This window comes from Delphinapterus leucas, unplaced genomic scaffold (genome assembly GCF_059928025.1).
Source record: "Delphinapterus leucas isolate spDelLeu-1000000601 "Yukka" unplaced genomic scaffold, BTC_Dleu_Yukka2 spDelLeu_asBTCV2_sq25, whole genome shotgun sequence".
In the NCBI taxonomy this organism is placed as follows: Eukaryota; Metazoa; Chordata; class Mammalia; order Artiodactyla; family Monodontidae; genus Delphinapterus; species Delphinapterus leucas.
In genome coordinates, this window is record NW_028322234.1 from 11,470,244 (window position 1) to 11,495,303 (window position 25,060).

A 25,060-nucleotide genomic window follows, 5' to 3' on the forward strand; every position below is an offset into this window, starting at 1 on the left:
ACTGAGGCCCAGGCAGGTAAGGGTAGGCACTCTGGGTCCAGTGCCCCATCCACGTGGCTTGCTCTGCAATGTGACATGTGGGGGTGAGGGTCACCAGAGAGCCCAAGATGCCCAAGATGCCCACCTGGCCATGGCCCCCTCACCTTCTTAGAGACACAAACACACACCGGCACCCCCAGAGTACACAAGTCAGCCAGAGCTTCCATCCCAAACACCACACACACACACACACACACACACACACCATCGCACAGCACTCATTCATCCTACCAACAAGGATCAAGGGCCTGCTGGGTTCCAGGCCCTGTGCTGGGTGCCAGCCTTGTGGTGAACAAGACAGGCTCGCTCATTCAGACAGGTGCCCAACACCCACTACACACATAGCTGCACACACACACACACCACAGTGTGCACACGGCCTGGCACAGACACCCACACAGATCAAACAAATGTCCCCCACACACGGTCACTGGGACACAACAGGAGGTCCTTCACACACCTCACAGCCTCACACCCAGCCCTCACTCCACCACCGTCAGGGACAGACTCGAGGCTGCCAACACACTTAAGAGCCACATCAAAAAAAAGAGAGTCACCACACACAGTGTGTGTGGGGGGGTCACAGAACTGGTCACAGCGTCACACCCCCAATTACAAGGCACAGGATGACACACATTAACAGTCTCTCATCCACACTGACAGTCCTAGGAGCGCCCTGTGCCATCCACAACCACAGCCACATGGCCACACGAGGGCACAGACATGGACCATGGCACAGACTCGCACACAGAGCCACACAGGAAAGGCACATGATCACAGCCACACACTGGAACACAATAACGGCCCCCCCACCACCATCAGAAGGAACACACAACAGCAGCCACACAGTGACAGTCACATGCACACAACCATACAGACACCGAGCCAGCCACACAATCACTGTGACAGCAGTCACACGGCCACTCAAAGGCGACCCCGACAACACAGCCACCACACACTCACCATCAGAGTGATAACCACGGCGACAGCCGCAAATGACAGCCACAGGAGACACAGTCACAGAGACACCACACAGACACCCCTGAAGCCACACAATCTCTCATACAGCCACACACTGACACATAACGACAACCACACAATCACCGTCAGCCTCACCAGGGTCGCCTCCCCATCTTCCCCTCCCCCAGCCCGGTCCCCAAGCCTCAGCTCGCAGCCTCCCCTCCCCCTCCCCGTGCTGGACCCGCAGGGGACCCGACCCACAGGAACCGAACCCTGGCCAGACAGACCAGACCGAGGGTCGGAAGCAGGCGAGAAGGGGTACAGGGGGCTCCCCAAGGCCCTCCCCCTCACCGGGTCTAGACTCCTGCCGCCTGAGCCCCGGATCCACCTAGACGGCCCCGGCGCGGCGGGATTGACAGACAGACGGCCGGCCAGAGAGCGAACGCAGAGATGGAGACGCCGTCGGCCGGCCGGGCCGCGCCGCGCCGCGCAGCGCAGACTCCGCGGCGGGGAGAGGGGCGGGGCCACCGGGAGCATTATTTGCATAACCCGTGAGGCGGGGCCTCGCGGAGGCTCATTAGCGTGATCCGGGGCGGGGCCTCTGTTGCTCTTTGGGGCAGGGCGTTTTAGAATAGATTCGGGAGGGAACAAAGGTTGGAGGTTGGGAGGGAAGACCCTGGTGGGTGCTGAGAGGAAGAGGAGGGTGGGGTGTCAGAGCGTGACCCCGGGCCGAAACCCTGGGCGGAGATGAGAATGATCTCCCCACACACACCCTGGAGTGCTGCTCAACCCCCCTCACCCCTGAGGCTCGGGGCCCTAGGGTGGCGCCCTGAGGATATGGCGAGGCCGTCAAAGGAGTTCTGCAGCAGGTGCACAGCCGACCTGGGGGGAGATGGGGATCTTGGGGTCCCGGGGGACTCTGGACTGCTCAGAGCTGGGGCAGGGAGGCCATGGAGGGGGCAGGGGCAGAGATGAGTCCTGGGAGGAGAGGGACTCAGGTGGGTTCCAGGTTCCGGGGGTCGCTGCTTGATCTTATTAGGAGGAACGCAGGGCAGATGAGGGTCAGGGGCCTCAATTTCCCCATTTGGGCAGTAGGGACAGCAGGCCAGATCGCCAAGGGCCTATCTGGCCACTCATATCTAGACAGACTTACCCCTGACCTTGTCATATACTAAATCCAGCCTCACACTGTCCCCTGACCCTAGGCCCACATATCCCGAACAGTCCCTCCCCAAGACTGGGTAGTAAACTGTGGGGGTCACTCTGAGGCACAGGAAGCAGCCAGGAGCAGCAGTCCACAGGTGGAGGAGGGTCGCAGCTAGTTTATTTTCTCTATGGAGGGGTCTTCAGGGAGAGCAGTCCCAGCTGCTCAGGCTGTGGAGAAAGAGGGTGGGTCAGAGGCTGGCCTGGTCCAGGTGACCCCAGGGCTGGAGGTCAGGGAGCAGATGCCCAGGCTGGGAGTTGGAAGGGCGTGTACTTGGGGATTCCAGGGCAGGCCAGGAGGGGAAGGGTAGGTTGGGGCAGGGGAGTATCCACACCAGGTGGGAAGGAGCAGCTCTTGCTGAGTGGTGGCTGGGAAGGGTCCTGGTCTGAGTCCGAGTCCGAGTTCCAGGAGGGGCGTGGCGGGCTCAGGCATCGGTGCCCCCTATAGCCAGCAGGAGGGACAGGTGCAATCCTGGCACAAACCCTGAATGTGACCCTCGAGTGGCCTTTGAATATGGGCCCAGTGCCCTTGATATTATGTGATCCTTGATTATGTCCCTTGAATATGACCCAACATGACACCAAAGTATGACCTCGATGACACCTGAATTTTACACCACTGACCCTTAAAAAAGATCACAGTGACACTGAGTGACCCCTGGATGAAACCTCCAGGGACTCTTTAATGTCACCCCAGAAAATTATTTAATGTGACCCTAGAATAAGACCCAACAGACCCAACCACCCCCAACTATGGCCTCTGAACATGACCTCCATGTGTGAAGCTGGAGAATGAACCTCCCCCACCCCTGGAGTGCTGCTCAACCCCACTCACCCCTGAGGCTCGCAGCCCTGGGGCAGCCCCCTGAGTATATGGCGAGGCCACCAAAGGAGTTCTGCAGCAGGTGCACAGCGGACCTGTGGGGAGATGGGGATCTGGGGGCCCCGGGGGGGGGGACTCTGGACTGCTCAAAGCTGGGGCAGGGAGGCCATGGTGGGGGCAGGGGCAGAGATGAGTCCTGGGAGGAGAGGGAGATGTGGACTCAGGTGCGTTCCAGGTTCTGGTGGTTGCTGCTTGATCTGATTGGGAGGAGCACAGGGCAGATGAGGGTCAGGGGTCAGAGGTTAGAGTGGGAGCTGGGCATCACCATATGTCACCCAGCTCCTTCTGGAGGTCATCCCTCCAGGAGCCACTGCCTCCTGGTGGCAACTCCTCAGTCTCTGGCCAGTTGGATGTCTCATACCCATGCTGCTTCATTTTGGTCAGGACCTGAGGCCGGGGGAGATGGGAGGATAATAATAATAATGATGATGATGGTGAAACATGTAATATAACATTTATCACATTCCAGGCTGCCTTCAAAGCGCTTATCACTCAGTTAATGCAGCTACTTGGTCAGGTAGGGCTCTATTGTTACACCCATTATTCAGATGAGGAAACTGAGGCCCAGAGAGGGGAAGTGACTTGCCCACAGTTACAGAGCATTAAGAAGCAGAGCTGAGATTTGAACCCATGCTTTCTGGCTCCAGTCTGATGGTGGAGGCTGGCAGAGATCCCCATAACCCCAACTCATGCAAGGTCCCCGTGCTCTCTACTCACCTTGCAGCACTTCACCTGTGTCTTTTGCATCTTCTGGATGTTCACCAGGTTCTCCGTAATCTCCTCTTCCTGCGCCTCTGTAGGGGGAGGGGACTCAGGTGGGCCAGAGCTGCAGAAGGACCCCCCGCCCTCCTGGTCATGGGCTTTGGGCACTCACGTAGCTTTTGATAAATGAAGGTCACCTCGTCCCGCACCAGCTCCAGCTCCTCCCACAAGAACTTCTTGCTGAGGGGACAGTGCAGCCTCTGGCCTCCCATTTCCTGACCTCCTGGCTTCCCATTTGCCCACCTGCCTCCCCAAAGCCTCCTCCACCTCCCATGTTTCTATCTGTTCAACTACCATCTCCCAGGCTCTGTCCCCTCCCCATACCTGCCTACCCACCTGTCCGCTCCTACTACTATTCCCCCACCTCCTACCCCTCCCTAGCCCCGTGTCCTCTCCTTCTGACCTCCAGCCTCCCATTCCCTCAGCCCCCCATTGCCTGGCTTCCAGCTCCCCACCTTCTGCCCCCCCAGACCTCCAATACCCCCAGCCTCTGCCCCCCTCAACCTCCTCTACCCTCCAGCTTCCCATGCCACCCCCACCAGCTTTCTGATCCTCCAGCCTCCCTTTCCATCCCACCTCCTGTCTCCCCTATTTCTGGCCTCCCAGTCTCCCACACCCCCCCACTGCCTCCTGCCTCCCCCATCCCCTCCTCTTGTCCCCCAAGATTTCCAAGGCCCCCCAGACTCCCTTACTCAGGCCCCTCCCATTTCCCCCATCCCACCTGTGGTTCCCTCTCCCTGGCCTCCCTTCCCTCCCTCCTGGCAATACCCACCTGTCCCGGATCTCCTGAGCCAACAGCTGTAGGCAGCGGGTGGTACGGGCCCGCTGCACCTCCTCGTTGTCATACAGGGTCTTCTGCAGCCCCTGCAGGCCTTTAGCCAGGGCCTCATATAGCTCCTGCCGTCCCTTCTCCACGTCCCACTTGTGTCTCTCCTTGTCTGCCTGGCGGCTCGTGGGGCCCAGCATCTCTAGAGAGATGGTGGGACCTTGGCTGAGCCCCACCCACACCCTTAGCCCAGCTTTGAACCCAGCTTGCCCCCACCCTGACCAGACTCTGGTCCTGAACCCAGACACAGCCAACTTCTCTCACCCTGGCCTGACTCAGCTGACCCTGATAGGAGCAGCCTCAAGCCTTACCTTGACCTTTGGCCAGTTCTCACCTTCAAGCTGTTGGATCTTGATTTGCTGCAGGCAGCTGTCCTTCAACATGGTCACTGAGTGGTTTAGGAACTCGAAAGCCTGGAGGAAGAGGCCAGGCCTGGGGGTGAGAGCAGGGGTGGAGTGTGGAGGGGAAACAACTGCTGGGGGCGGGGCTGAGGTGGCTCACCTTGGTCTGGGCCTGTAGCTGACACCTGAGTGACTCCAGTCCACATCTCAGAAGCTTCTGGGATTCGGGAATCATCACGGTGGACTTAATTGTGAGTACAGGTGAGGGTCAGCCGAGGCTGGGAGGGGTTGGGGGCAGGGGCAAGGTCAGGGCAGAGGTCAGTAGAGGCTCAGGGTCTGGTTGAGGGGGGACAGGGCAAGAAGCTGCGGTAGGCTGAGGCAGAGGCAGAGGCAGGAGTAGGGGGTCAAGGTCAGGGACAGGGATGGTGGGCGAGGTCAGGGGTAAGGGTCAGCTGACAATGGGGCAGGGATGAGTGGGTAGCAACGGTGGGGGTCCGCTGAGGCTGGGGCAGAGGGTGGAGGTAGGAGCTGGCAGGTCTCCCACCCACAGTCTTGTTGAGTGGGAAGGTTCTCACCTTTGGTTTTGGAAGAGCTAGTCTCCCAGGGGTTCTATGAAAGGTGGGCATGAGAGCAGTAATAATCTATCCCTGGTCTGCCTCCTTGCTCACCCCAACCCAGTGTGTGTGGGCCAGACATGATTTGGGTCTGCTGAGTTCTGGGTGTCCTAGACCCCCAAGTGCAGGCAAAGCTGCCTCCAGGCATACGCATGCACCCCACCGCCACCCCCACCCCCACCTCTGCCCCAGCCTGAAAACACTCAGAAGTGCATTTGTGTGGCAGGCCCGTGGGCTGCCCCTGAGAGCATGCACCTTCAGAGCCACATCTCTGGTTGCGCTCAGGGAATGGCCCTCCTCCTTAGGGGCATCAACAACGTCTGCAAGGAGCACCAGTAGCCACTGATGCACAACCACACATGGTCATCAAAACACGACCACAGACACGCAGCCTCAGACACAGCCGTGCACACTAAGTCATAAGACCCAGGGCATGCACTCATGCCCATCTCAGACACACAACCACAGACACACAGGCCGTCACATCCAGAGACAATCACAAACAGGACCTCATTAAGACACACAATCGCACATCCGTTCCATTCATTCAAGACATTTTTAGTGCAGGCCTGCTGAGCACTGGGCGCTGTTCGGGGTGCTGAAGACAGAGGGTGTGAGGGGTCTCGAGGAGGACTCTGCCCCCACAGCTCCCTCCCTAAGCCCTGCAGCGGTAGATAGCGGTGCGGCAGGAAGGGGTTTCCCGGGTGCGGATGACCTTAGTGTTGCTGTGATGCCTCTTTGGAGGGTCCTGGTCATTACAGTGCTTCTGTGAGTCTGAGTTGGGGAGGGACCCATGAGACTGAAGCCCCGAGTCTCTCCCTGGCCTCCAGGTTCCAATTGTCACTGTGTTTTCCGGTGCAGCCAGCTGCAAGGTCTCTGGCTCTGGGGTCCTGGACCAGTGAAATGTATATTCCAAGGTCTTTTCTGAGGAAGGGCCTGGGAGTGGGGTGTGTGGTGAAGGTTTCCTGAGAGCCAGCCCAGAGCACTCCAGCCCCTCCTGCTCTCCAGCCCCAGGGCAGCCGCTCAGCGAACCGCAGCACTTGTCACACTTCTCATTAGCAGGCAAACACACGTTGGAGGGTGACCGGAGGTGAGCAATAGCAAGGCACGGAGTAGTCAGGGTCCAGGGGTAGGCGGGCCAGAAGAGGGTTGCTTAGAGTAGGGGGGACAGAGGGCTGCACTGAGACCAGCTCCCAGGTCCTGACACTCTCATGCCCTCTCTGACACCCCAGAGAGGCCTCAGTCCTGAACACAGGCCTCTTATTTATGATAGGAGCCAAAGCTGGGTGAAAGATGATCCCAGCCCCAGGGGTTAGGATGGGCAGTGAGAAGGACCTAGAAGATCCCACAGGAGTCAGTGAGGTCTGAGACGAGCCTAAAAGAAAAAAGATCTTAACATTGGGCCCTAAAGGAAGGACATCCCTGGCAGGAAACAGCGTGTGCAAAAACTTGGAAGTCTGCAACCAGGTGCTCTTTGCAGGTCATGTCAGGGTGGCTGGAGGCAGGGTCCAAAAGGAAGCAGCAGGAGGTTAGCAGGGCCGTTCAAGCAAGGCAGGGCAAGGAAGCCAGGGAACTGGCTCCCCAAGTAAATGGGAGACATAGAATGTGAGCAGGAGAGGCAGAGCATATCTATTTAATAAATGGTAGCTGAATGGGGTCCCAGGCCTGTACTAGGTGAGGCTGGAAACAGGAAAGAACTCAGTTCTGGGTCTCACATCCACACCCCCTGCCCTTCCAGTGTAGTCAGGGCTGGCACAGCTGGAGAAACCTGGGGGAGGTCTGTCTGGAAAAACTTCCAGGTGAAGGGCAACTTGCCATGGGTCACAGTCAGCCAGAAAGGCCACAGTATACGCCTTTCTCTTCTTTTGTCCTTGCTGGGCCCTCTGGTATCTTTCCCCTAACCCAGTCCTCCTGGAAGACTCCTACATACCCTTCAAAACCCTACTAAGCATTGCCTCTGTAAAATCTTCCTTAATCCCTTTTTAAGCTCATATTTTCTGAGCATCTTGCTGAGTGCTGAGCACCACCCTAAGCCCTCACTGGGTGTTCACACCCACCCTGTGATGTAGGAGTTATTATTCTGCCTGAACTGTTCTAAGCTACCACTTCAAAAGTCACCGCCTCAGGGAGGTCCTCACTTCCAGAGGCAGTACAGCATGATGATTAAGCAAGGAGACCCTCCAGCTAGATGGCCCAGGTTCAAATCCTAGCTTTGCCCCTTCCCAGCTGTGCGATGTTGGAGGAGTTACTAAACCTCTCCATGCCTCATTGTCCCCAACTATAAAAATGGGATGTCATACTATCCACCTTACTGGGTTGTTGTGATTAAGTAAATTAATCCATGCCAGTGCCTGATATGCAGTAGTGGGAAGCTCAGTGTCTGTCCTTGAACATCACACTGAGGACTTGGTACTTGGGAATCATAGGAGCCCTGGGAGACTTGGAGGGGAAAGGCAAGATGCATTTCTGAGTGTCAATTGTAGGCAGGCCCCCAGTCGAGCCCCCCCTCCCCCTCCCCCTCCCCCTCCCACATCACCTGTTTTCCCTCAGTCCTTCCCGATAGAATTCTTGAAGGAACGGGGCGGGGTCGTTTGCCTGGGCCCCGCCCGCCGGGGCCTTGAATCCTGCGCCCCGCCCGCCGGGGCCTTAAATCCTGCGCTCGCCAAGCTCCCGATCTCCTTCCACCCCCACCTACCACACACCACCCGCTCCTGCTCTCCCATCAGGGACCGCGAAGCCAGTCCCCAGCTGTGACGCTGAAATTTGATCCCGTGGAGACACCATCCTATTAAAACGCGCGGAGCCCAAAGGTACAGTCACAGAGAGGGGTGTGGCTGGCATTTTAGCTCCGCCCCCGCCGATGCAGCCGAAGACCTCATTGGCACCTTTCCGCTTCCGCAGATCTTAGGAGCCGCGGTGTAATTGGGTGAAATCCCGAGGAGTGGACGGGATTCCGTTCATCGATTAGTCAATATCTAAGAGGGCGGTACAGGAGGTACAGATCTCCGATCCGATTGGCTTCTGGCTTAGCTGGGAGGCGGGACGAATTCTTGGTCCCACGAGGGGAGGTGGCCGAGGAGGTCCGCGGCCACCGCGGAGCGCGAGAGTGAGGTACCAAGCCCAGCCCTCCTGACCCCCTTAGATCCGGCCCCGGACTCTTGAGTGCTGCAGGTCGAGGCCCGGGTCCAGTGGTGGGGTCGGTGTCCTCGGGTCCGCCTGACCTCCTTAGATCCGGCCCCGGACTCTTGAGTGCTGCAGGTCGAGGCCCGGGTCCAGTGGTGGGGTCGGTGTCCTCGGGCCCGCCTGACCCCCTTAGATCCGGCCCCGGACTCTTGAGTGCTGCAGGTCGAGGCCCGGGTCCAGTGGTGGGGTCGGTGTCCTCGGGTCCGCCTGACCTCCTTGGATCCGGCCCCGGACTCTTGAGTGCTGCAGGTCGAGGCCCGGGTCCAGTGGTGGGGTCGGTGTCCTCGGGCCCGCCTGACCCCCTTAGATCCGGCCCCGGACTCTTGAGTGCTGCAGGTCGATGTCCGGGTCCAATGGTGGGGTCGGTGTCTTCGGGATGAGATTTAGGGTTTCTCAGGATTAGATGGCGTCTCCAGGAGGTGCTTTGGGAATCTTCATAGTGATATCTGGGATCCTGTCATGAAAGGAGTAGTCTTTGATATCAGAACTCGGTCCCTGGGGTGATATTTGGGAGTCACTGGGGTGATCTCTGAGGATCTAGGGCTTCGAGCTTGAGCTGCTGGGGCTGAAATTTGGGGGTCTCAGAGGTGGCATGGATGTTGGGGTCCAGAGAGCCTAAGATCTTGAGGGCTGACATTTGGAGAGATGGAGTCGGGACATCACAGAAGTGCTATGGGTCTTCCGCACCGCCACTCCTGGGCTACCATCCCTGGATCTCTGCTGGATAGACCATGACCCTGGCCTTGTGCAGGCTCACAGGGTCTGAAGGCCACAGGGCAAAGGTAAAACTCTGACCACCTGGTGCCTCCTTCCCAGGCCCGCAAGATGGAGGAAGGTGGGAACCCGGAAAGCCTGACTAAGGTGGTTCATCTACTGGTCTTGTCAGGGGCCTGGGGCATGCAAATGTGGGTGACCTTCGTCTCAGGTAGGGACCCTCGGCCTGGATATCATGAGTGCCTAAGGTGGGGACAGGGATGAGAGGGGGACTTGGAAGTGTCCTAACAGACATGTCGTCCCCTGCACCCCACAGGCTTCCTGCTTTTCCGAGGCCTTCCCCGACATACCTTCGGCCTGGTGCAGAGCAAACTCTTCCCTTTCTACTTTCACATCTCCATGGGCTGTGCCTTCGTCAACCTCTGCATCTTGGCCTCACAGCGTGCCGGGGCTCAGCTCACATTCTGGGAGGCCAGCCAGGTATGACAGCTTGAGCTCCACTACCCTCTGGAGATTCATTCCTAGGACCACACTGAGCACCTATGGCTACACCTTTGTGAGAATTAAAATGAAACCCCCCAAACTGCCCCTTCTTCCTGGTGTATACAAAGCTGGGTTCTGGATACCCTTGAGCAGTGCACAGCCTGCACAACCATCCCCAGCAGCCCTGACTATTCCGCAGTGTCTCTCTGCTGGCCGTTGCTCCCTCTCCTCCCCCTGGCTGGGCCTGCAGCCAAGCTGTGGTGACTCAGCTGGGCTGGGGCACTGACCCCAGCTCAGTGTTTAAAAACCAGCCTGACTGGGAATTTACAGTCCCCCACCCTCATCCACACATTTTTCCCAGCCACAAGGCAAGGAACCATCTGTGCTTCTCATATTTTTCTATCTTGCCCTCCCCCTGCCCCCATTATGTCCCTCAGATGTGGGCAGGTGAGGCCTGACAGGGGTTTCAATAATCCCACAGACACAGGAGGGATTATGGGTAATTGGAACTTCGAGGACTTTTAATTCACTCCCTCTGGACCCAGTGTCAGCTTCTAGGGTCTCGGCTGGGGCCACAAAGGAGATGGGCTCTCTCTTAAGCTCTCTATTTGGGGGAAATGAGGGGACAGTTATGGTGCTCTGTCCCAATTCAGGGAAGAGAGGCTCTGCCCTGAGATACCCTCAGTTTGGGGGAACAGAGGAAGGTAGGAGACAGGCTGTATTCTGGAAAGTTCCAGTCAGGGTATCAGAGGAGAGGAGGCTTAGGAGGTTTGGGGGAGAGAGAGGAGACAGTGGTAGAGAGAGGAGATAGTGGTGGAGCCTTTCCTTAGGAGCTGCAGGTTTCAGGGTATGAGAGCTGGAGCTCTGTTTGGGTTTGAGGTTGGAGTGGGGAGGCCTGGCTTTGACCCAATCCTGTCCCCCATTCCCCTCTGGGCTTTGAGGATGCAGAAGGACCCTCCCTAGGGCCCCTGCTGTCTCCCAGGCATGGCTCACCTTGTCCTCCTGCTGCCCTACCAGCTCTGCTTGCTGCTTCTGAGCCTCATGCTGGCCACCATCAACGCCCGCTGGCTGGAACCCCGCACCACGGCCGCCATGTGGGCCCTGCAGACCATGGAGAAGGAGCGGGGCCTGGGCGGGGAGGTGCTGGGCAGCCACCAGGGCTCAGACCCCTATCGTCAGCTGCGGGAGCAGGACCCCAAGTACAGTGCCCTCCGCCAGATCTTCTTCCGCTACCATGGCCTGTCCTCCATTTGCAATCTGGGCTGCCTCCTGAGCAATGGGCTTCATCTTGTAGGCCTCGCCCTGGGCCTCAGGAGCCTCTAGCCCCCACTGACTCTCTGTCTCTGCTGGGGCCCCAAATGTCAATAAACACTTCTTTGGAAATGACTGCTGTCACTTTTCTCCAACTGGGAAGCAGGGGGAGGGGCAGGCAAGGGTAGAGCTGAGGGATTCCGTTTCCCCATTCATGTGGCATGATGATTTGGAGAGTTAGCTGTTGCAGCCCTTAAGCTCTTCCTATAATGGTGCCCATTTGTTGAGCACCCACTGTGTGCCAGGTGTGGCGCTAACCACTGCACAGATCATGTATTATTGTAACAACAGCTGGTTCTGATCCCTAGAGGACAATCATATTTTTCACCCTATTGACATCGGGGGTGGCCATGTGACTTGCTTTGGCCAGTGAAATGTGAGCAAAGTCATTTCCAAAGAGAAGTATACAAGCCAGTATGTGATTCGCCACATCTTCCCCTCATTGCAATGACCGGTGTGAGAGAAACAAACCTTGGATGTTAGATGCCATGATGACTATAGGGCAGCTTGTTACTGAGCATATGCCATCCCTTCCTGACTGATACACATCATCTCAGTTTGTCCACAACAGCCCTTAGAGGTGGCTAACATTGTTCCATGAAGCAGTGGGAGCTCAGAGAAATTCAGCAAGTGGCTTCAGGCGCAGTTGTTGGGATTTGAAGCCCAACAAAGCCTGAACTGTGTTTTGTTTTGTGTTAAATTTTTGGCCACGCTTCATGGCATGTGGGATCTTAGTTCCCCAACCAGGGGATAGAACCTGTGCCCCCTGCAGTGGAATTACAGAATCGTAACCACTGGACCGCCAGGGAAGTCCCAAGCCTGAACTGTTATAACTGCAGATTCTCTTCTGTTGGCTTGAAGAAAAGTCTGGGACCTCAGCTGGGCCTGGTTGCCAAATTGTGTGGCCTCAGGCAAGCGTCTGCCCCTCTCTGATCTCCAGTTTCTTTACCTGTAAAAGGCGGTGGTGGTGGTGGTGGGGGTGGGGGTGGGGTGGGGTGGGGTGGGGGGTGGTGGTGGTGGTTAATTCTAAGGGCCCTTAAGGGTATTTGGGAAAGGCTCTAGCCCAGTTTAGGTCAGGCGCTGCATGTTACAAACACTAACTCAGATCAGAACCCTTACACAACCCTGTGAGGTGGGTACCCTCGTTATCGACCACGTGACGGATGGGGAAAATGAGACCCAGGGAGGTTAACATGTCCAAAGCGACAAGGCTAGAAAGTGGTGGAGCTGAGATTCGAACCCGGCTCCAGAGTCCGTGCTGCTTAGCTGCTGTGCACGTAGTAGGAGCTCCTTAGCTTAGCTGCTGTCCACGTAGTAGGAGCTCCACGTATGGTTAGTGAAAATGAAATATTTATTGTCAGGGAACTGATAGCTGCGCGCGCGGTGCGACTTCCAGCCCCTCCCCCGCCCCCGCCCCCCAATCCGCGGTCTCCACAGGCCCCGCCCCGGTCCCGCCCCGCCCTTCCCCGAGAGGGGCCCCTCCTCCCACGCCTGGGCGGGACCGGCGCGGGATCCGGGTGGCTGCGGGCAGCGGTGGTGGCGGCGGCGGCTGCGGCTGCGGGGTCTGGGTCGCAGCCAGGGCCAGGTCGCAGCGAGTTCGGAGGCGGAACGTCTGAGGGCGGCGTCCCCACGCGAGGTGACCCCGTCGGAGGGAGCGCACCCCAACCCGCGCCCCCGCGTCCCAGCAGGTCTTGGGGGGGACAGGGGCTTAGGGGGAGGCCCGGGGCCTGGGGAACAAAGGCAGGCAGCGGGGGACGCCTCCTCCCTCGCCCCCACCCAGCTGGGCTCATCGGGGAGCGTTAATGGGGCGCGGGCGGGGCAGACAGCCCAGCCGGGGACAAGAGATGGGACCATATGGTGATGGGAAGAAGCTCCTGAGCTCCCCTGCACCTGCTGGGGCGCCCCACATCTAGTGACGGGGGACAGTGCCGAGCCCTCCGGGGCCCCTTACCTAGTGGCAGGCTTGAGGGAGAGTCGGCAGATTGTCAGAAAGAGGTGGGACCGGCTGACAGGTGGGCTGAGGCTGGGGGATGGGGCGGGGCGGGGGCCCCCATACCGGCGGCCCTGCCCTGCATGGGGAAAGGCTTCCTGCCTTTCTCTTCCCCTCCTCAAACTCGTTCTCCCGGAACACGGGGTGGGGCGGAGGGCTGGGCAGGAAATGGGGGCTAGTTGGGTCCTCCTTTAAAGTGGAAAAAAGCCCCGCGGGGCAGTTGAGAAATGGCTTTGCCAGGGGTTCCTATGCTGGTTGTTCCCATTCACCCAGGCCTTCTGGAGCCTCCCTGTGAGGCTCAGGGAGCAGCCATAAACAGCTGGGGAAACTGAGGCCATGAGGGCTGAGGGGGTGAGCTGGATCCAAATGAAGCAACCCAGCCGTGGGGACAGATTGCCAGGAAAGGCAGGACCAGGTGGTCGTGGTGGTGGCTGAGGGTGGTCTTGCATTTGAGGACCGCCATTCTGGCCTCCGTGGGCTGAAGCCGGGGCTGGGGTGAGTCAGCCCTACTGGGAGGGAGGTGGGCCCGGCCCCTTTGACAAACAGAAGGTGGCAGTACCCATGTGGTGGTAGAGCTGGGCTTTAAACCTGGGGTGTATCCACTGAAAGCCCCCTCCCCATGGGGATCAGGGAAGGAGTTAAAGTTGGCTTGGGTGGGGGCAGGCAGGTGGCCAACACCTGCCAAAGTCAACACCCAGGCCCTGAGGGGGACTCTATCCAGCTGGCAACCCCCCCTCCCCCCAGCTCACACCTGGGCCACACCAGCTGCTCACCCTGGGGCAAAGTCCACACCTGCACCTTCCGCAGGGTCTGGTTCCTCCGTGGCCAGATGGGGCACCCCCAACCTGGGCCCTTGCATTTGACAAACATCCCCATTTTCCAGAAGAGGACACTGAGGCCAAGAGAGGGCCAGTGATGCATCCAGGGTCTGTTGGCTTCCAAGTGGCAGAGCGGGGATTTGAGTCCAGGTCTGGTGTAGACACTGGAGCCATTCCTGGTGGGTTTTTTTCCCTACAGGGCTTCAGCCCTCCCCTCCCAGGAGGCTCCGTGCCAAGATGGCGTCAGCTGGAGATCCCCCAACGGGCCAGCGGGATGCAGCAGACCAGAACTTCGACTACATGTTCAAGCTGCTGCTCATCGGCAATAGCAGCGTGGGCAAGACGTCCTTTCTGTTCCGATACGCCGACGACTCCTTCACACCCGCTTTTGTCAGCACTGTGGGCATCGACTTCAAGGTCAAGACCGTCTACCGCCACGACAAGAGGATCAAGCTGCAGATCTGGGTGGGCCAGGCGGCTGTCTGGGGGTCTGCTGGCCAGGCAGGGGCTGGGGTTCCTCCAGGGAAGTCCGGGAGAGGGTGTAGGGCTGTGGGGAGGGTCTGGGTGAGGACAAGTGTCCAGAGTCGAGGAGGGGGCTTGGAGTAGGTGTGAAGAGTAGCAGGGGTTATTATCTATGAGGTGAATTCATCAGAATGAGGGGGATGTGCCCTGCCCTGTAGGGTCTGAGGGGGAGACAGTACTAACCCAAGTTGGTTTAGAAGACCTGGTGACCAATGGAGAAGAGGTTTGGGTACCCTCTCGGGGCAAGCCCAGAGGCCCCCACTGAGCCTCTTCAGAGCCATGCTCTTTTTCCCAAAGCGCCTGCTGGTAATGATTGTCATGGTAACGAGTATCAGGCTCTCTGCATCAAGGTGGTAGCCTCTGGCCCATGTGGTTCTTTTTTTTTTTTTTTTCTTTTTTTTTTCACGTGGTTCTTATTTGTGGTCATGAAGCTGGTTCTTGGAGATGAGGTCAGAAGGGCTTACAAGTCTTTGAAAGGCCACTGACCCCTCAGACCGGGAACCCCTCAAGGACAGGGGACATGTCTCCACCAATAGACTAGAGATTACACGGGCAGGCCCATGTTTCTCCCATTAGACCGGGGGGCTGTGAGGGCAGATCCATGTCTTGCTCATCAAACTGGGGCTATAAGGCTGGGAGACTGGAGCCTCAGACAGGGGCCTGCAGGGGTGGGGTGGGGAATAGAGTGGCTTCTAGACGCCTGACCCCACTGTGTGCCCAGGATACGGCAGGCCAGGAGCGCTACCGTACAATCACCACAGCCTACTACCGCGGAGCCATGGGCTTCCTGCTCATGTATGACGTCGCCAACCAGGAGTCCTTTGCCGCCGTGCAGGACTGGTGAGTGCTTGCTGACCACTGACCCCCTGACCTTCGCCCTCTCCCCCTGACCCTAATCTCTGGCCTAACACAGCCCCTCAAACTCCACAGGGCCACGCAGATCAAGACCTACTCCTGGGACAACGCTCAAGTCATCCTCGTGGGGAACAAGTGTGACCTGGAGGACGAGCGTGTCGTGCCCACTGAGGAAGGCCAAAGGCTCGCTGACGACCTTGGTTAGTGCCCAGCCTGGGCCACAGGCCTGGGACCTCCCAGAACCAAACCTCCAACCCTGTGCTTGAGTCCCAGGTCCAACCACTGTCACCAACCCTTTGCCCTTTGAAGATCTGCCCAGAAAAATACCCACTTGTATACCACCTGCTGCATTTCATTTCAGAGGATTCACCCACAGATACCCTTTACCGCCCCACTGCCCTGGGAACCCAGACTCAGCAAAACCATTTCTGGGAATTTATCCTACAGACATCCACTTCCCATGTGGGAAGTGGCGGGTATATCAAATTGCAGCACCGTTAGTGGAGGGAAACCTTGACAACCTCCCAAGTGTTTCACGGTGGGGGAAGCAGCTACACATAAACTACAGTCACATGGTGGAATCCTACGCAGCTGTAAGAAAGGATGAGGACCTTCTTTATGTTCTGGGGTCTCCGGGTATATGGTTAAGTGGAAAAAGCAAACTGCAGAAAGGTGAGTATCGCTTCTTCCTTTAGTCCAGTGGTCAGCAAACTTTTTCTTTTCTTTTCTTCTCTTTTTTTTTTTTTTGCTCCTTGTGGGATCTTAATTCCCCAACCAGGGATTGAACCTGTGCCCCCTTCAGTGGACGCGTGGAGCCCTAACCACTGGACCACCAGGGAATTCCCCAGCAAACATTTTCTTAAAGAGCTAAATAGGAAATGTTTTCAGTCCTAGGGTCTGTGTCACAACCACTCAGCTCTGCCTGAAAGCAGCCATAGATAATACATCAATGAATGAGCATGACTGTCTGCCAATAAAACTTTAGTTACAAAAATAGGCAACAGCACCTGAAACTAACTTGATAACATGATATTGTAAATCAACTGTATTTCAGTAAAAAAAAAAAAAAAATAGGTGACAGGCCAGATTTGGCCTGCAGCTCAAAGTTTGCCAACCCCTGCATTAGTGTATAAAAAGGGTGAGAATAAGGATATTATACTTATGTTTGCTTAAAGGAACTCTGGAAGGATACAGAAGGATCTAGTAACAGTGGTGACCTGGGTGTCTCAGACCTGGCAGGCCAGGGCACCAGAGTGGGAGGGGGACTTTTCAGTCTACCTTTCTGAATCAGGTAAATGGATTATCAATTCAAAGTTTAAGCTAAAAGAAAATCTTATCTTGGAGTATTCTAGTATTCTAGGCCCTCCCCAGGACTTTCCTTGCGGGAGGCATTGTAACCTCTCTGGGGAAGGGCAGGTTAAGGACCCAGACTCTGGAGCTAGAATCCCCTTCTGCAACCTACTAGCTGTGTGACCTTGGACACCTCACCTACCCTCTCTGTGCTTCCATTTCTCCATCTAGGAAACAGGTGAAAACCACATCTACTTCATAGGGCTGTTAGAAAGATTAAGCAAATGCTGGCCATGATTGAACATTAACTCCTGTTATTTCTCGATTGCTTTGTGATCTTGCACCGGTGACTTCAGCTCTCTAGGCTTGCCCTTCCTCATGTGTGAAATGCAGATAATAACAGCCCCACCTCATCAGGTTGTCAGGAGGGTTAAATGAGTTATGACGTGTGAAGCAGTTCTAACAGAGTCCGGCATACGTGTAGATTGCATCTAAGCATTAGCTAGCATGATTGTGAACTATTGCTGATGCTTGTACATAAAACCTAAGAGATTTACTATCTGACCCTTTACAGAAAAAGTTTGCAGACCCCTGGACCATAACGGTCCTCTTTCTCTTTTTTTTTTTCTTGCCATCATTTGTTGGAGAAACTGGGTCTTTGTTCTGTGGAATGTCTCCGTTTGGGGTTTGACTCTGCTCCCTCGTGGTGCCATTTAACCTGCTCCCTTGTCCCCTGTGTCTTCTGGGAACCTCATTCTGGGTCTCATTAACAGGTGTGCTGGGGAGTCAGCTTTTGGTGGCCAGCCGTGGGCTAGAATACTTGAGGATGCTGCTCACACCTTCCTTTTTTTTTTTTTTTTTTCCTGGCTGCGCAGCAAGTGGGATCTTAGTTCCCCAACCAGGGATCAAACCTGCACCCCCTGCAGTGGAAGCACGGAGTCTTAACCACTGGACTGCCAGAGAAGTCCCCTGCCCACACCTTCTTGCAGAAAACATCTAGTGCCTGGTGTGAGGGGAGATTCCCACTCGGGCATTAAATTTAAAACATTAGAGGACAAAGTGGGAGATAGAATTCGATCCCAATTTTGTAAGAAAAAAGGCACATACGTGTGCACACACAAACATAACCCCTACAAACCGAACCCCAACGATTATGTATTTATATATATATATATATATTTTTTTTTTTTTTTGCGGTACGCGGGCCTCTCACTGTTGTGGCCTCTCCCATTGCGGAGCACAGGCTCCGGATGCTGCGCAGGCTCAGCGGCCATGACTTACGGGCCCAGCCGCTCTGCGGCATGTGGGATCTTCCCGGACCGGGGCACAAACCCGTGTCCCCTGCATTGGCAGGCGGACTCTCAGCCACTGCGCCACCAGGGAAGCCCTATGTATTTGTATTTTTAAAAAGAGTGGAAAACTAAATATCAAAACACCAATAGTAATTGTTTCTGGGTGATGAGGTTACACACAGCTTTTCTATATTTCTTGATATTTTTCAGTAGTTTCTAGTTTCTCCAGTGAATGAGTATTTATAACCAGAAAAAAAAGTATTCAAAAAGAAAAAAAACTTCAGATTATTTGAGGCAGAGCCAGACACAATTAAGGAAATGCCAAATTTGCCTAGGAAGACAGAGGGGTGACATTGATGATCGCCAGACTGAGACTAGAGATCTGTTTTTGTGCCCTGCCTCTGTCATTCATCTGTCCATCCAGCTATCCATCCATCCATCCATCTACACATCCATTCATTCATCCATCCATCTACACATCCATTCATCCATCCATCCATCTGTACATACATACATCCGTCTGTTCAATCAATCATTCAGTCAGTGGTTTCCAAGCATGTGCTCTATGCCAGGCACTGGGCTGCAGTTGTGGACAAGGCAGACAGAAATCCTGTCCTCTTGGCGCTGGTGTGCCAGTAGCAGAGACATAGTAAATGGATAATTACACACGTAACTAATTACAATGACATTTTTATAGTGCTGCATGATAATGACAAGTGCTGGGATAGAGGACTGTTTACCCTGTGATGTGTGTAATATGGTGGACGTTTGTCTGAATTTCTGGCCTACCTTGGGGATGGCAGATGGGAACACATTGGGGACCATTCAGGGACAGCTCCCAGCAAGCAGAGCTTGAACCAACCTTTTAAGGGTGCAGGAAGGTCTGTCATTTATTCCCTTATTTGCAGGTTGATGGGCCACTTCTTATAGCCTAGGGACCCTGGGCAAGTCCCCAAAGCATTTGTACCACCTCTCACCTTTTCCAGGAGGGATAAAATTTTTTTAATGAGAAAAAGTTATGATGGTCACTATGATGCTAAGAATATATTCAAAGCTACCTCGGCATCCCCTTCCCCAAAGGGAATCAGCCAGCCTGCCCTCCCTCCCGAGGCCCAAGGTGATACACTAGAAATGTTTAATCTATTAGTATTCCAACCAGGCAGCCTGGTTGTGTTCCCTGTATGAATTTACATGAGTGACTTTCCTTCTGTGTGCCCCAGTTTTCCCATCTGTAAAATGGGCTATGATAGTATAGGTACTTCCCTGGCAGTCCAGTGGTTAGCATTCCACGCTTCCACTACAGGGAGCATGGGTTCAGTCCCTGGTTGGGGAACTAAGATCCTGCAAGCTGTGCGGTGTGGCCAAAAAAGAAAGTATAAATCTTAGAGCATCCTTAAATGAGTTAATTTATGTAAAGCGCTTGGAAAAATTGCCTGCTGTGTAGTAAGCATGATGTAAGCACTGCCTATTATTATTATTGTTATTATCATTTTTAGTGCATTCTGTAGGCCAGGAACCGTGTGCACAGTATGCTGTCTACAAACTCTTTGAAACCTGCCATTAGCTGGGTGACAGAGGTTGCAAACTGGTAGCCCCTGGGCTGAAGCCAGTCCTCAGCCGGTGCTCAGTCCTCTGTTTTATTGGACCTAGAACATATGTTCCAGAACATGTGAAACACTTGGCTCCATTTAAAAGGTCCACATAAATATCCGGCTCTGTGGGCGCCCTGGCTGTGCCTTCCTGTGCAGCAGAAATTGAATAGAAGATGAGTCCCACTTACACGGGGGCACCCCCATATCCGCTGGACACCAGAATGTTACTGCCTGGACTCTTGCTGCCACTGCCTTGTGACAAAGAGATACGCAAGGTAGTACAGGCAAGGGCTGCTGTCACAGATCTCTACCAGCAGCAGCAGCATCATTGTGCCCACTTTACCGAAGAGCAAACTGAGCCTCAGAGAGACTAAGGCCCTCAGTCAAGGTGCCACAGCTGCCCTAAGGGCAGAACTGGGCTTGGAACCCAGGTTCGGGTGATGCTACAGTCCAGGCTCTGCCCCCCCAGGGTCTCACAGCTCTTCCCATCTTCTGTCCCTGCAGGTTTCAAGTTCTTTGAGGCCAGCGCCAAGGAGAACATCAACGTGAAGCAGGTCTTCGAGCGCCTGGTGGATGTCATCTGCGAGAAGATGAATGAGTCCCTGGAACCCAGCTCCAGCCCAGGCAGCAATGGGAAAGGTCCAGCCTTGGGGGACACCCCGCCCCCACATACCAGCAGCTGCCCCTGCTAGAGATGATCCCTCACCCCCGCCCACCCCCTCCTGCCTCGGCAGGGACAGTGACTGAGTCATGAGCCACAAGGGCTGTTTCCAAGCTCAGGGCGCCCCCTCCCCTCCCATCAGCCGCACCCCCCCGCCCCCTGCCAACTCCCGCATGGCGCATTCTCTGGCCATGGCCACCAGCCTGCCCCAGCGGCCCCTTTCACAGGCTCTAGACCCTGGGGACTCCGCACTGCAGGCAGAGTCTGGGGATGGGGCGTTCACGAGCTTGCTGCTTTCAGGCGTCTTCATGGGGGTAGTGCGGGCAGCGTGTCCCACCCCGCCTGGTGGAGGGGCATCCACAGTGCCTTCTTGGTTAGAACCACTTATCCACATCTGTTTCTTTGTCGGGCATTGTTTGGAGTTCACGCGCTGGCCAAAGATGGTTCTTCTCCCTCGTGCAGTGGGGATTCTCATACTTCATCCCTGGAGATGTGGAAGGCGGCTCCTTTCTCAGGGTCACCCAGTCTGCTTGTGAACCTTCTCAGACCTCGAGGCTCCAAGGCAGGGTGGTGATTTAGTCCTCCCAGAACCCTCCTTTCAGGCCTGCACATCCTCTGCCTGTGAAAGCAGTATTAAAGCAGCTTTTCCTGTTGTAAGAGAAGAGGGACTCAGACCCCCACACACACCCCATTCCCCAGCCTGGCTTCAGGGACCCCAGAAGTGCCTTCTGAGCTTCCCCAGAATTCCACATCACCCACGACTCTGCCACTGTTTGAGCTTATCCACTTCATCCCTGATCCAGAATTGAATTCTGGAACTATGGGCCGCATGGGGCCGGGCAGAGAATCACCCAACCCTTGGCATTCCTGCTGGGGACCTTTTACCAGAAGTTAACTCAGAGTCAGGAGCCTGGGCTCTCCTGCCCAGACCTGCCTCCTCTGGGCCCTGTTTGGCTGGTAATGGTTTAAGCAAGGTTCTTTCCACATCCGACATCCTGCTAGAAAAGGAAATTGAGCAATGTTCCTGTTTTCCTGTGCTGGCTGGTTGCTCTCCATGTAAGGACTTTGGCCCCTTCCACTTGAAAAAGCTTGAAGACGCAGTGTTGGCTTCCCGAGCCACGTCATCGCTAGGGTCCAGTGATGTTCTCTGCTAATGGAGGAGTCACTCGAAAGAATACTTTGGGGTTGGGCTGGAGGGGCGAGAAGGCAGGGTTGGGTAACTGCTGTGGCCGCTTGCATTTCACAGGTGCAGCTTGGGAGTGGCAGGCTGATGGGGGATGGGCGGGGAACCAGGCTCCCTGGTGGAGGCACTAGTGGGGAGCCCATCAGCTTGGGGTCCCCAGCTACCAGGGCCTCCTGCTGAGAGATGATATGCAGTTTGGGGATCTACATCTTGACACATACACCCCCCAGCCCCATCCTCAGCTCAGTGGCCCTTCCTGCCCGCCAGAGTCCAAACCTGGTGACATGAGACCTTCTTCTACCCTGGAATACTGACACTCCAGAACTTGACAGACACTGTGAGAATGGCCAAGCATATGGTTTGTCCAGTCTCCCAGCCCCTGGCGCCAAAATGACTTCCTGTAATCTTAAGGATCTCTGCTGCTTCCTTCCAAGAGTGGGGAAGGTCTGGTTCAAGTTTAATGTAGTTCTTACTTTTATAGAAGCTGGAGATTGAATTTATTTCTAGAGGGCCCTGTTCACCCCAAACCATGGGCTGTCCTTAGAGCTTAAAAGTGGGGATATCTTTGTATACCAACAACTGTAGTGTGATGAAAACGACAAGTTCTTGGAAATGCACCATGAGAGAGTATCTGAAGGTTTGGGGTGGGAGTCAAAAATGTTAATTGCTAAAAAAAAAAAAAAAATGTTAATTGCTTTAACATAAAAGAGAAAGTAAAGCAGCTAGAAAAAGGCTTCTTAAGATGCACCATGGCCTGTCAAGACCCTGTTGGTCAGTTCATTTTCCTTAAACAGCTGCCAGAAAAAAACGGTGGTTCAGAGTGTCACTATCTGAGGGACAAGCTGATTTGTCATCTCCCGTGTGATAAAAAAACAGCTCTGGCTGTATCTTGTACCTGACCTGGCCTAAGCTTTCTGTTTACACAAGATTTTTCAACAGTTCAGCTTCAAGTAGTAACTGAGACAGCTGCCTCTGGGTTCTCTTAAGACTGGGAATGACGTAGGAGAATTTTTCTTGCTTCTTCTAAAAATAACGTAAGTTTTTATTTTGTGAGGTTTTAGGGGGGAGCTTTAACTCCTGATGGTCTCTGAGGAACTGAAACTGATGTCCTCAAAGATCACTAGGAGAGAATGGGAGTTTGCTGAGTTTACAAACAAAAATTAAGCCAAAGGCTGTGGGAAAACAGCTTCCCAACTCCAGGGAGGCTGGCATCTGGGGAGGTCACTTGAGGCTGTATCCTGCATCTGTGCTGTGCCTTCTCACCATTTGCTTTCAGCAACTTGTCCTTCCACAGGCAATTTCAGTGGGAAATTGCCGTGACTGCCATCTGGGGTTATGCTTTTTTTCTTTTTCTTTCTTTGGCTTCTCTGGGGATCATGTTCTTGTATCTTTCTCTCCTACCCCACTGGAAAAAAAAAAAAAAAACAAGTAAGTGGTGAAATTTGATCTCAGTGTTGAAGTGCTGATTCCCCTAACTGGCTTCTCCCCAATGATCCCGAAATACACTATAGAGAGAGCTCTGGACCTGATCATTTATATTCTGGGTGTGGTTCTCCTGTGTAAGCCATTCTTGGATGTCCAGTTGTAAAGATGTGCTCTTTTCTCCACAAGAAAAAAAAATTAAAGTTGTTACGCCCAGATGCAGTTGTTCTTTTATTGCCTTTAGTGAAATGTTCTCCAGGAAGAGGACAGTTAAATCACAGTCAAGTAGATAGTTGGGCGAGGGCCATGTGTGATGCTGCAGAACCCGAATCAGGACAGGGAGGCTCAGGTCTACGGCTGCCTCTAGCTGGGACTTGTGGTCACCGCCTTGGCCCTGGAAAGTTCCACTGCATGAAGGGCAAAGAGGATGATGTTGCCTCAACTAATTCTAGTAAGAAGGTCTGTCCTCCCCATAGCAGCCAGAAGGCGCCAGTGAGTACCTGAGTCAGGTCACGTCTCTCTGGTAGGAGCCTTCCATGGCTCCCACCTGACTCAGAGTAAATGACTAAGTCCTCCCCGGGGTCCACAAGGCCCTGCGTGATCTGACCTGTCACCTCACTTTTCCCTGTCACCTGCCCTGTCACTCTTCCCACTTGCCCCCCAAACTTGCTCTGCCCCTCCTTGCTGCTATTTGAACGCACTAGGCCCCTGCCTCAGGGCCTTTGCACTGGCTGTTCCCTCTGCCTGGAGTCACATGGCTCCCCTCATTCACACCCTCTTTCAGGTCTTTGCACAAATCTCACCTTCTTGTTGACCCACCTTCCTCCCCAACACCGGGCTTAGGACTGCAAACCCTGCCACAGCATTTCTGTTGCCCCTTCCCTGGTGTCCTCCTCCCTACAGCCCCTAGAATCTAAAATACTATATAATTTACTAATTTAACTTAAGCAGTGTCTCCTTCACTGTAATATATGCACCTCAGAAGCAGGGATTTTTAAATTTTTTACTACCGCACCCAGCTCTTTCCTGTCTGCTACAAAAAAAAAAAAAAAAAAGAAAGAAAGAAATATTTGGTCTTTGCCCCTGGTTCTTGGCAAAGAGCTCCTAAAACCTTTGTAATATCCAGAGTGATAAGAGCATCTTTTGTATACTAATGAGAAGACAAGCTAGGCTGGAGACCCCTAGGTAGCTTCAGGATGGGGCTGATTGCCAGAAAGACCAAACCATGATTAGAGGGTTGAGACCATCAGCCCCAACCCCTGGGATGGAGCTCCAGGGAGGAAAGAGGAGCTGGAGATTGAGTTAATAATAAATTGTCGGGACTTCCCTGGTGGTGCAGTGGTTAAGACTCCGAGCTCCCGATGCAGGGGGGCTGGGTTTAATCCCTGGTCAGGGAACTAGATCCCACATGCGTGCCGCAATGAAGAGCCCCCATGCCGCAACTAAAGATCCTGCACGCCCGCAGCGAAGATCCCGTGGGCTGCAACTAAGACCCGGCATAGCCAAATAAATAAATATGGTTTAAAAACATTGTCACTCCCATCTGAGCTATATCCTTGGTAACAGTAAGTAAAGGATTTTCTGCGTTCTGTGAGTTATTCGAATGATCAAACCTGAAAGGGAGGGGGGATTGCGGGAACCCCCTGACTTTGTAGCCACGTCAGACAGAAGTATGGGTGCCCTGGGGACCTAATACTGGTGACCGGCATCTGAGGTGGAGCCGGTCTTGCGGGACTGAGCCCTTAAACTGTGGGGTCTGCACTAACTCGGGGTAGTGTTAGAATTGAATTGAACTGTAAGGCTCTCTGTTGGTGCCCCCAGAGAATTGTTTGGTGTGGAAAATCCCCACACGTTTGGTGTCAGAAACAGGAAAAACCGTTCATTTCTTCTTTTTCTTCCAGTTATTGACATACAGCTCTGTATAAATTTAAGGTGTATAACATAATGATTTGACTTATGTACATCATGAAATGACGATCAACTAAGTTTAGTGAACGTCCATCATCTCATATAGATACAAAATTAAAGAAATAGAAAAAAATTTTTTCCTCGTGATGTGAACTCTTAACTCTCAACAACTTTCATATATAACACAGAGCAGTGTTCATTATATTTA

The 25,060-nt window shown here is 54.5% G+C and overlaps 3 protein-coding genes across 7 annotated transcripts; 2 read left to right on the forward strand and 1 right to left on the reverse strand.

The window, feature by feature from the left end:
* Nucleotides 1-2,306: 2,306 nt before the first annotated feature.
* CCDC159 (coiled-coil domain containing 159) lies at nt 2,307-9,518 on the reverse strand. Its single transcript, XM_089905893.1, is given in 14 exon segments — nt 2,307-2,674; nt 3,034-3,120; nt 3,351-3,472; nt 3,803-3,879; nt 3,960-4,027; nt 4,620-4,815; nt 5,008-5,086; nt 5,175-5,263; nt 5,590-5,623; nt 6,344-6,715; nt 6,717-6,754; nt 8,333-8,413; nt 8,744-8,880; nt 9,499-9,518. Coding segments are annotated over 14 exon segments (1,641 nt in total). The 3' UTR covers nt 2,307-2,433.
* Nucleotides 8,692-11,394, forward strand: TMEM205 (transmembrane protein 205). Of its 3 annotated transcripts, none has more exons than XM_022557078.3 (4): nt 8,692-8,739; nt 9,628-9,736; nt 9,842-10,005; nt 11,026-11,394. In XM_022557078.3, the coding sequence occupies exons 2-4, from the start codon at nt 9,637-9,639 to the stop codon at nt 11,329-11,331; spliced, it is 570 nt and encodes a 189-aa protein (XP_022412786.1). In that variant the 5' UTR covers nt 8,692-8,739; nt 9,628-9,636; the 3' UTR covers nt 11,332-11,394. The 3 variants fall into 3 exon arrangements, with proteins under 3 accessions (XP_022412786.1, XP_089761572.1, XP_089761573.1); XM_089905446.1 differs by having other exon boundaries at nt 8,693-8,734; XM_089905447.1 differs by lacking the exon at nt 8,692-8,739 and adding an exon at nt 9,129-9,147.
* On the forward strand, nt 8,719-24,011 carry RAB3D (RAB3D, member RAS oncogene family). Of its 3 annotated transcripts, none has more exons than XM_089905445.1 (5): nt 8,719-8,739; nt 14,327-14,592; nt 15,371-15,489; nt 15,580-15,704; nt 20,183-24,011. In XM_089905445.1, the coding sequence occupies exons 2-5, from the start codon at nt 14,365-14,367 to the stop codon at nt 20,368-20,370; spliced, it is 660 nt and encodes a 219-aa protein (XP_089761571.1). In that variant the 5' UTR covers nt 8,719-8,739; nt 14,327-14,364; the 3' UTR covers nt 20,371-24,011. The 3 variants fall into 3 exon arrangements, with proteins under 3 accessions (XP_089761571.1, XP_022412784.1, XP_022412785.1); XM_022557076.3 differs by lacking the exon at nt 8,719-8,739 and adding an exon at nt 12,817-13,007; XM_022557077.3 differs by lacking the exon at nt 8,719-8,739 and adding an exon at nt 12,817-12,955.
* Nucleotides 24,012-25,060: the final 1,049 nt, after the last annotated feature.

Excerpts from the sequence above, each read along its gene's own strand:
- TMEM205 (XM_022557078.3), top strand. The coding sequence starts at position 9,637 with ATGGAGGAAGGTGGGAACCCGGAAAGCCTGACTAAGGTGGTTCATCTA. Across the intron at positions 9,737-9,841 it reads GTGGGTGACCTTCGTCTCAG|GCTTCCTGCTTTTCCGAGGC; the intron begins GTAGGGACCCTC and ends TGCACCCCACAG. Across the intron at positions 10,006-11,025 it reads CATTCTGGGAGGCCAGCCAG|CTCTGCTTGCTGCTTCTGAG; the intron begins GTATGACAGCTT and ends CTGCCCTACCAG.
- RAB3D (XM_089905445.1), top strand. The coding sequence starts at position 14,365 with ATGGCGTCAGCTGGAGATCCCCCAACGGGCCAGCGGGATGCAGCAGAC. Across the intron at positions 15,490-15,579 it reads TTTGCCGCCGTGCAGGACTG|GGCCACGCAGATCAAGACCT; the intron begins GTGAGTGCTTGC and ends CAAACTCCACAG. Across the intron at positions 15,705-20,182 it reads AAGGCTCGCTGACGACCTTG|GTTTCAAGTTCTTTGAGGCC; the intron begins GTTAGTGCCCAG and ends CTGTCCCTGCAG.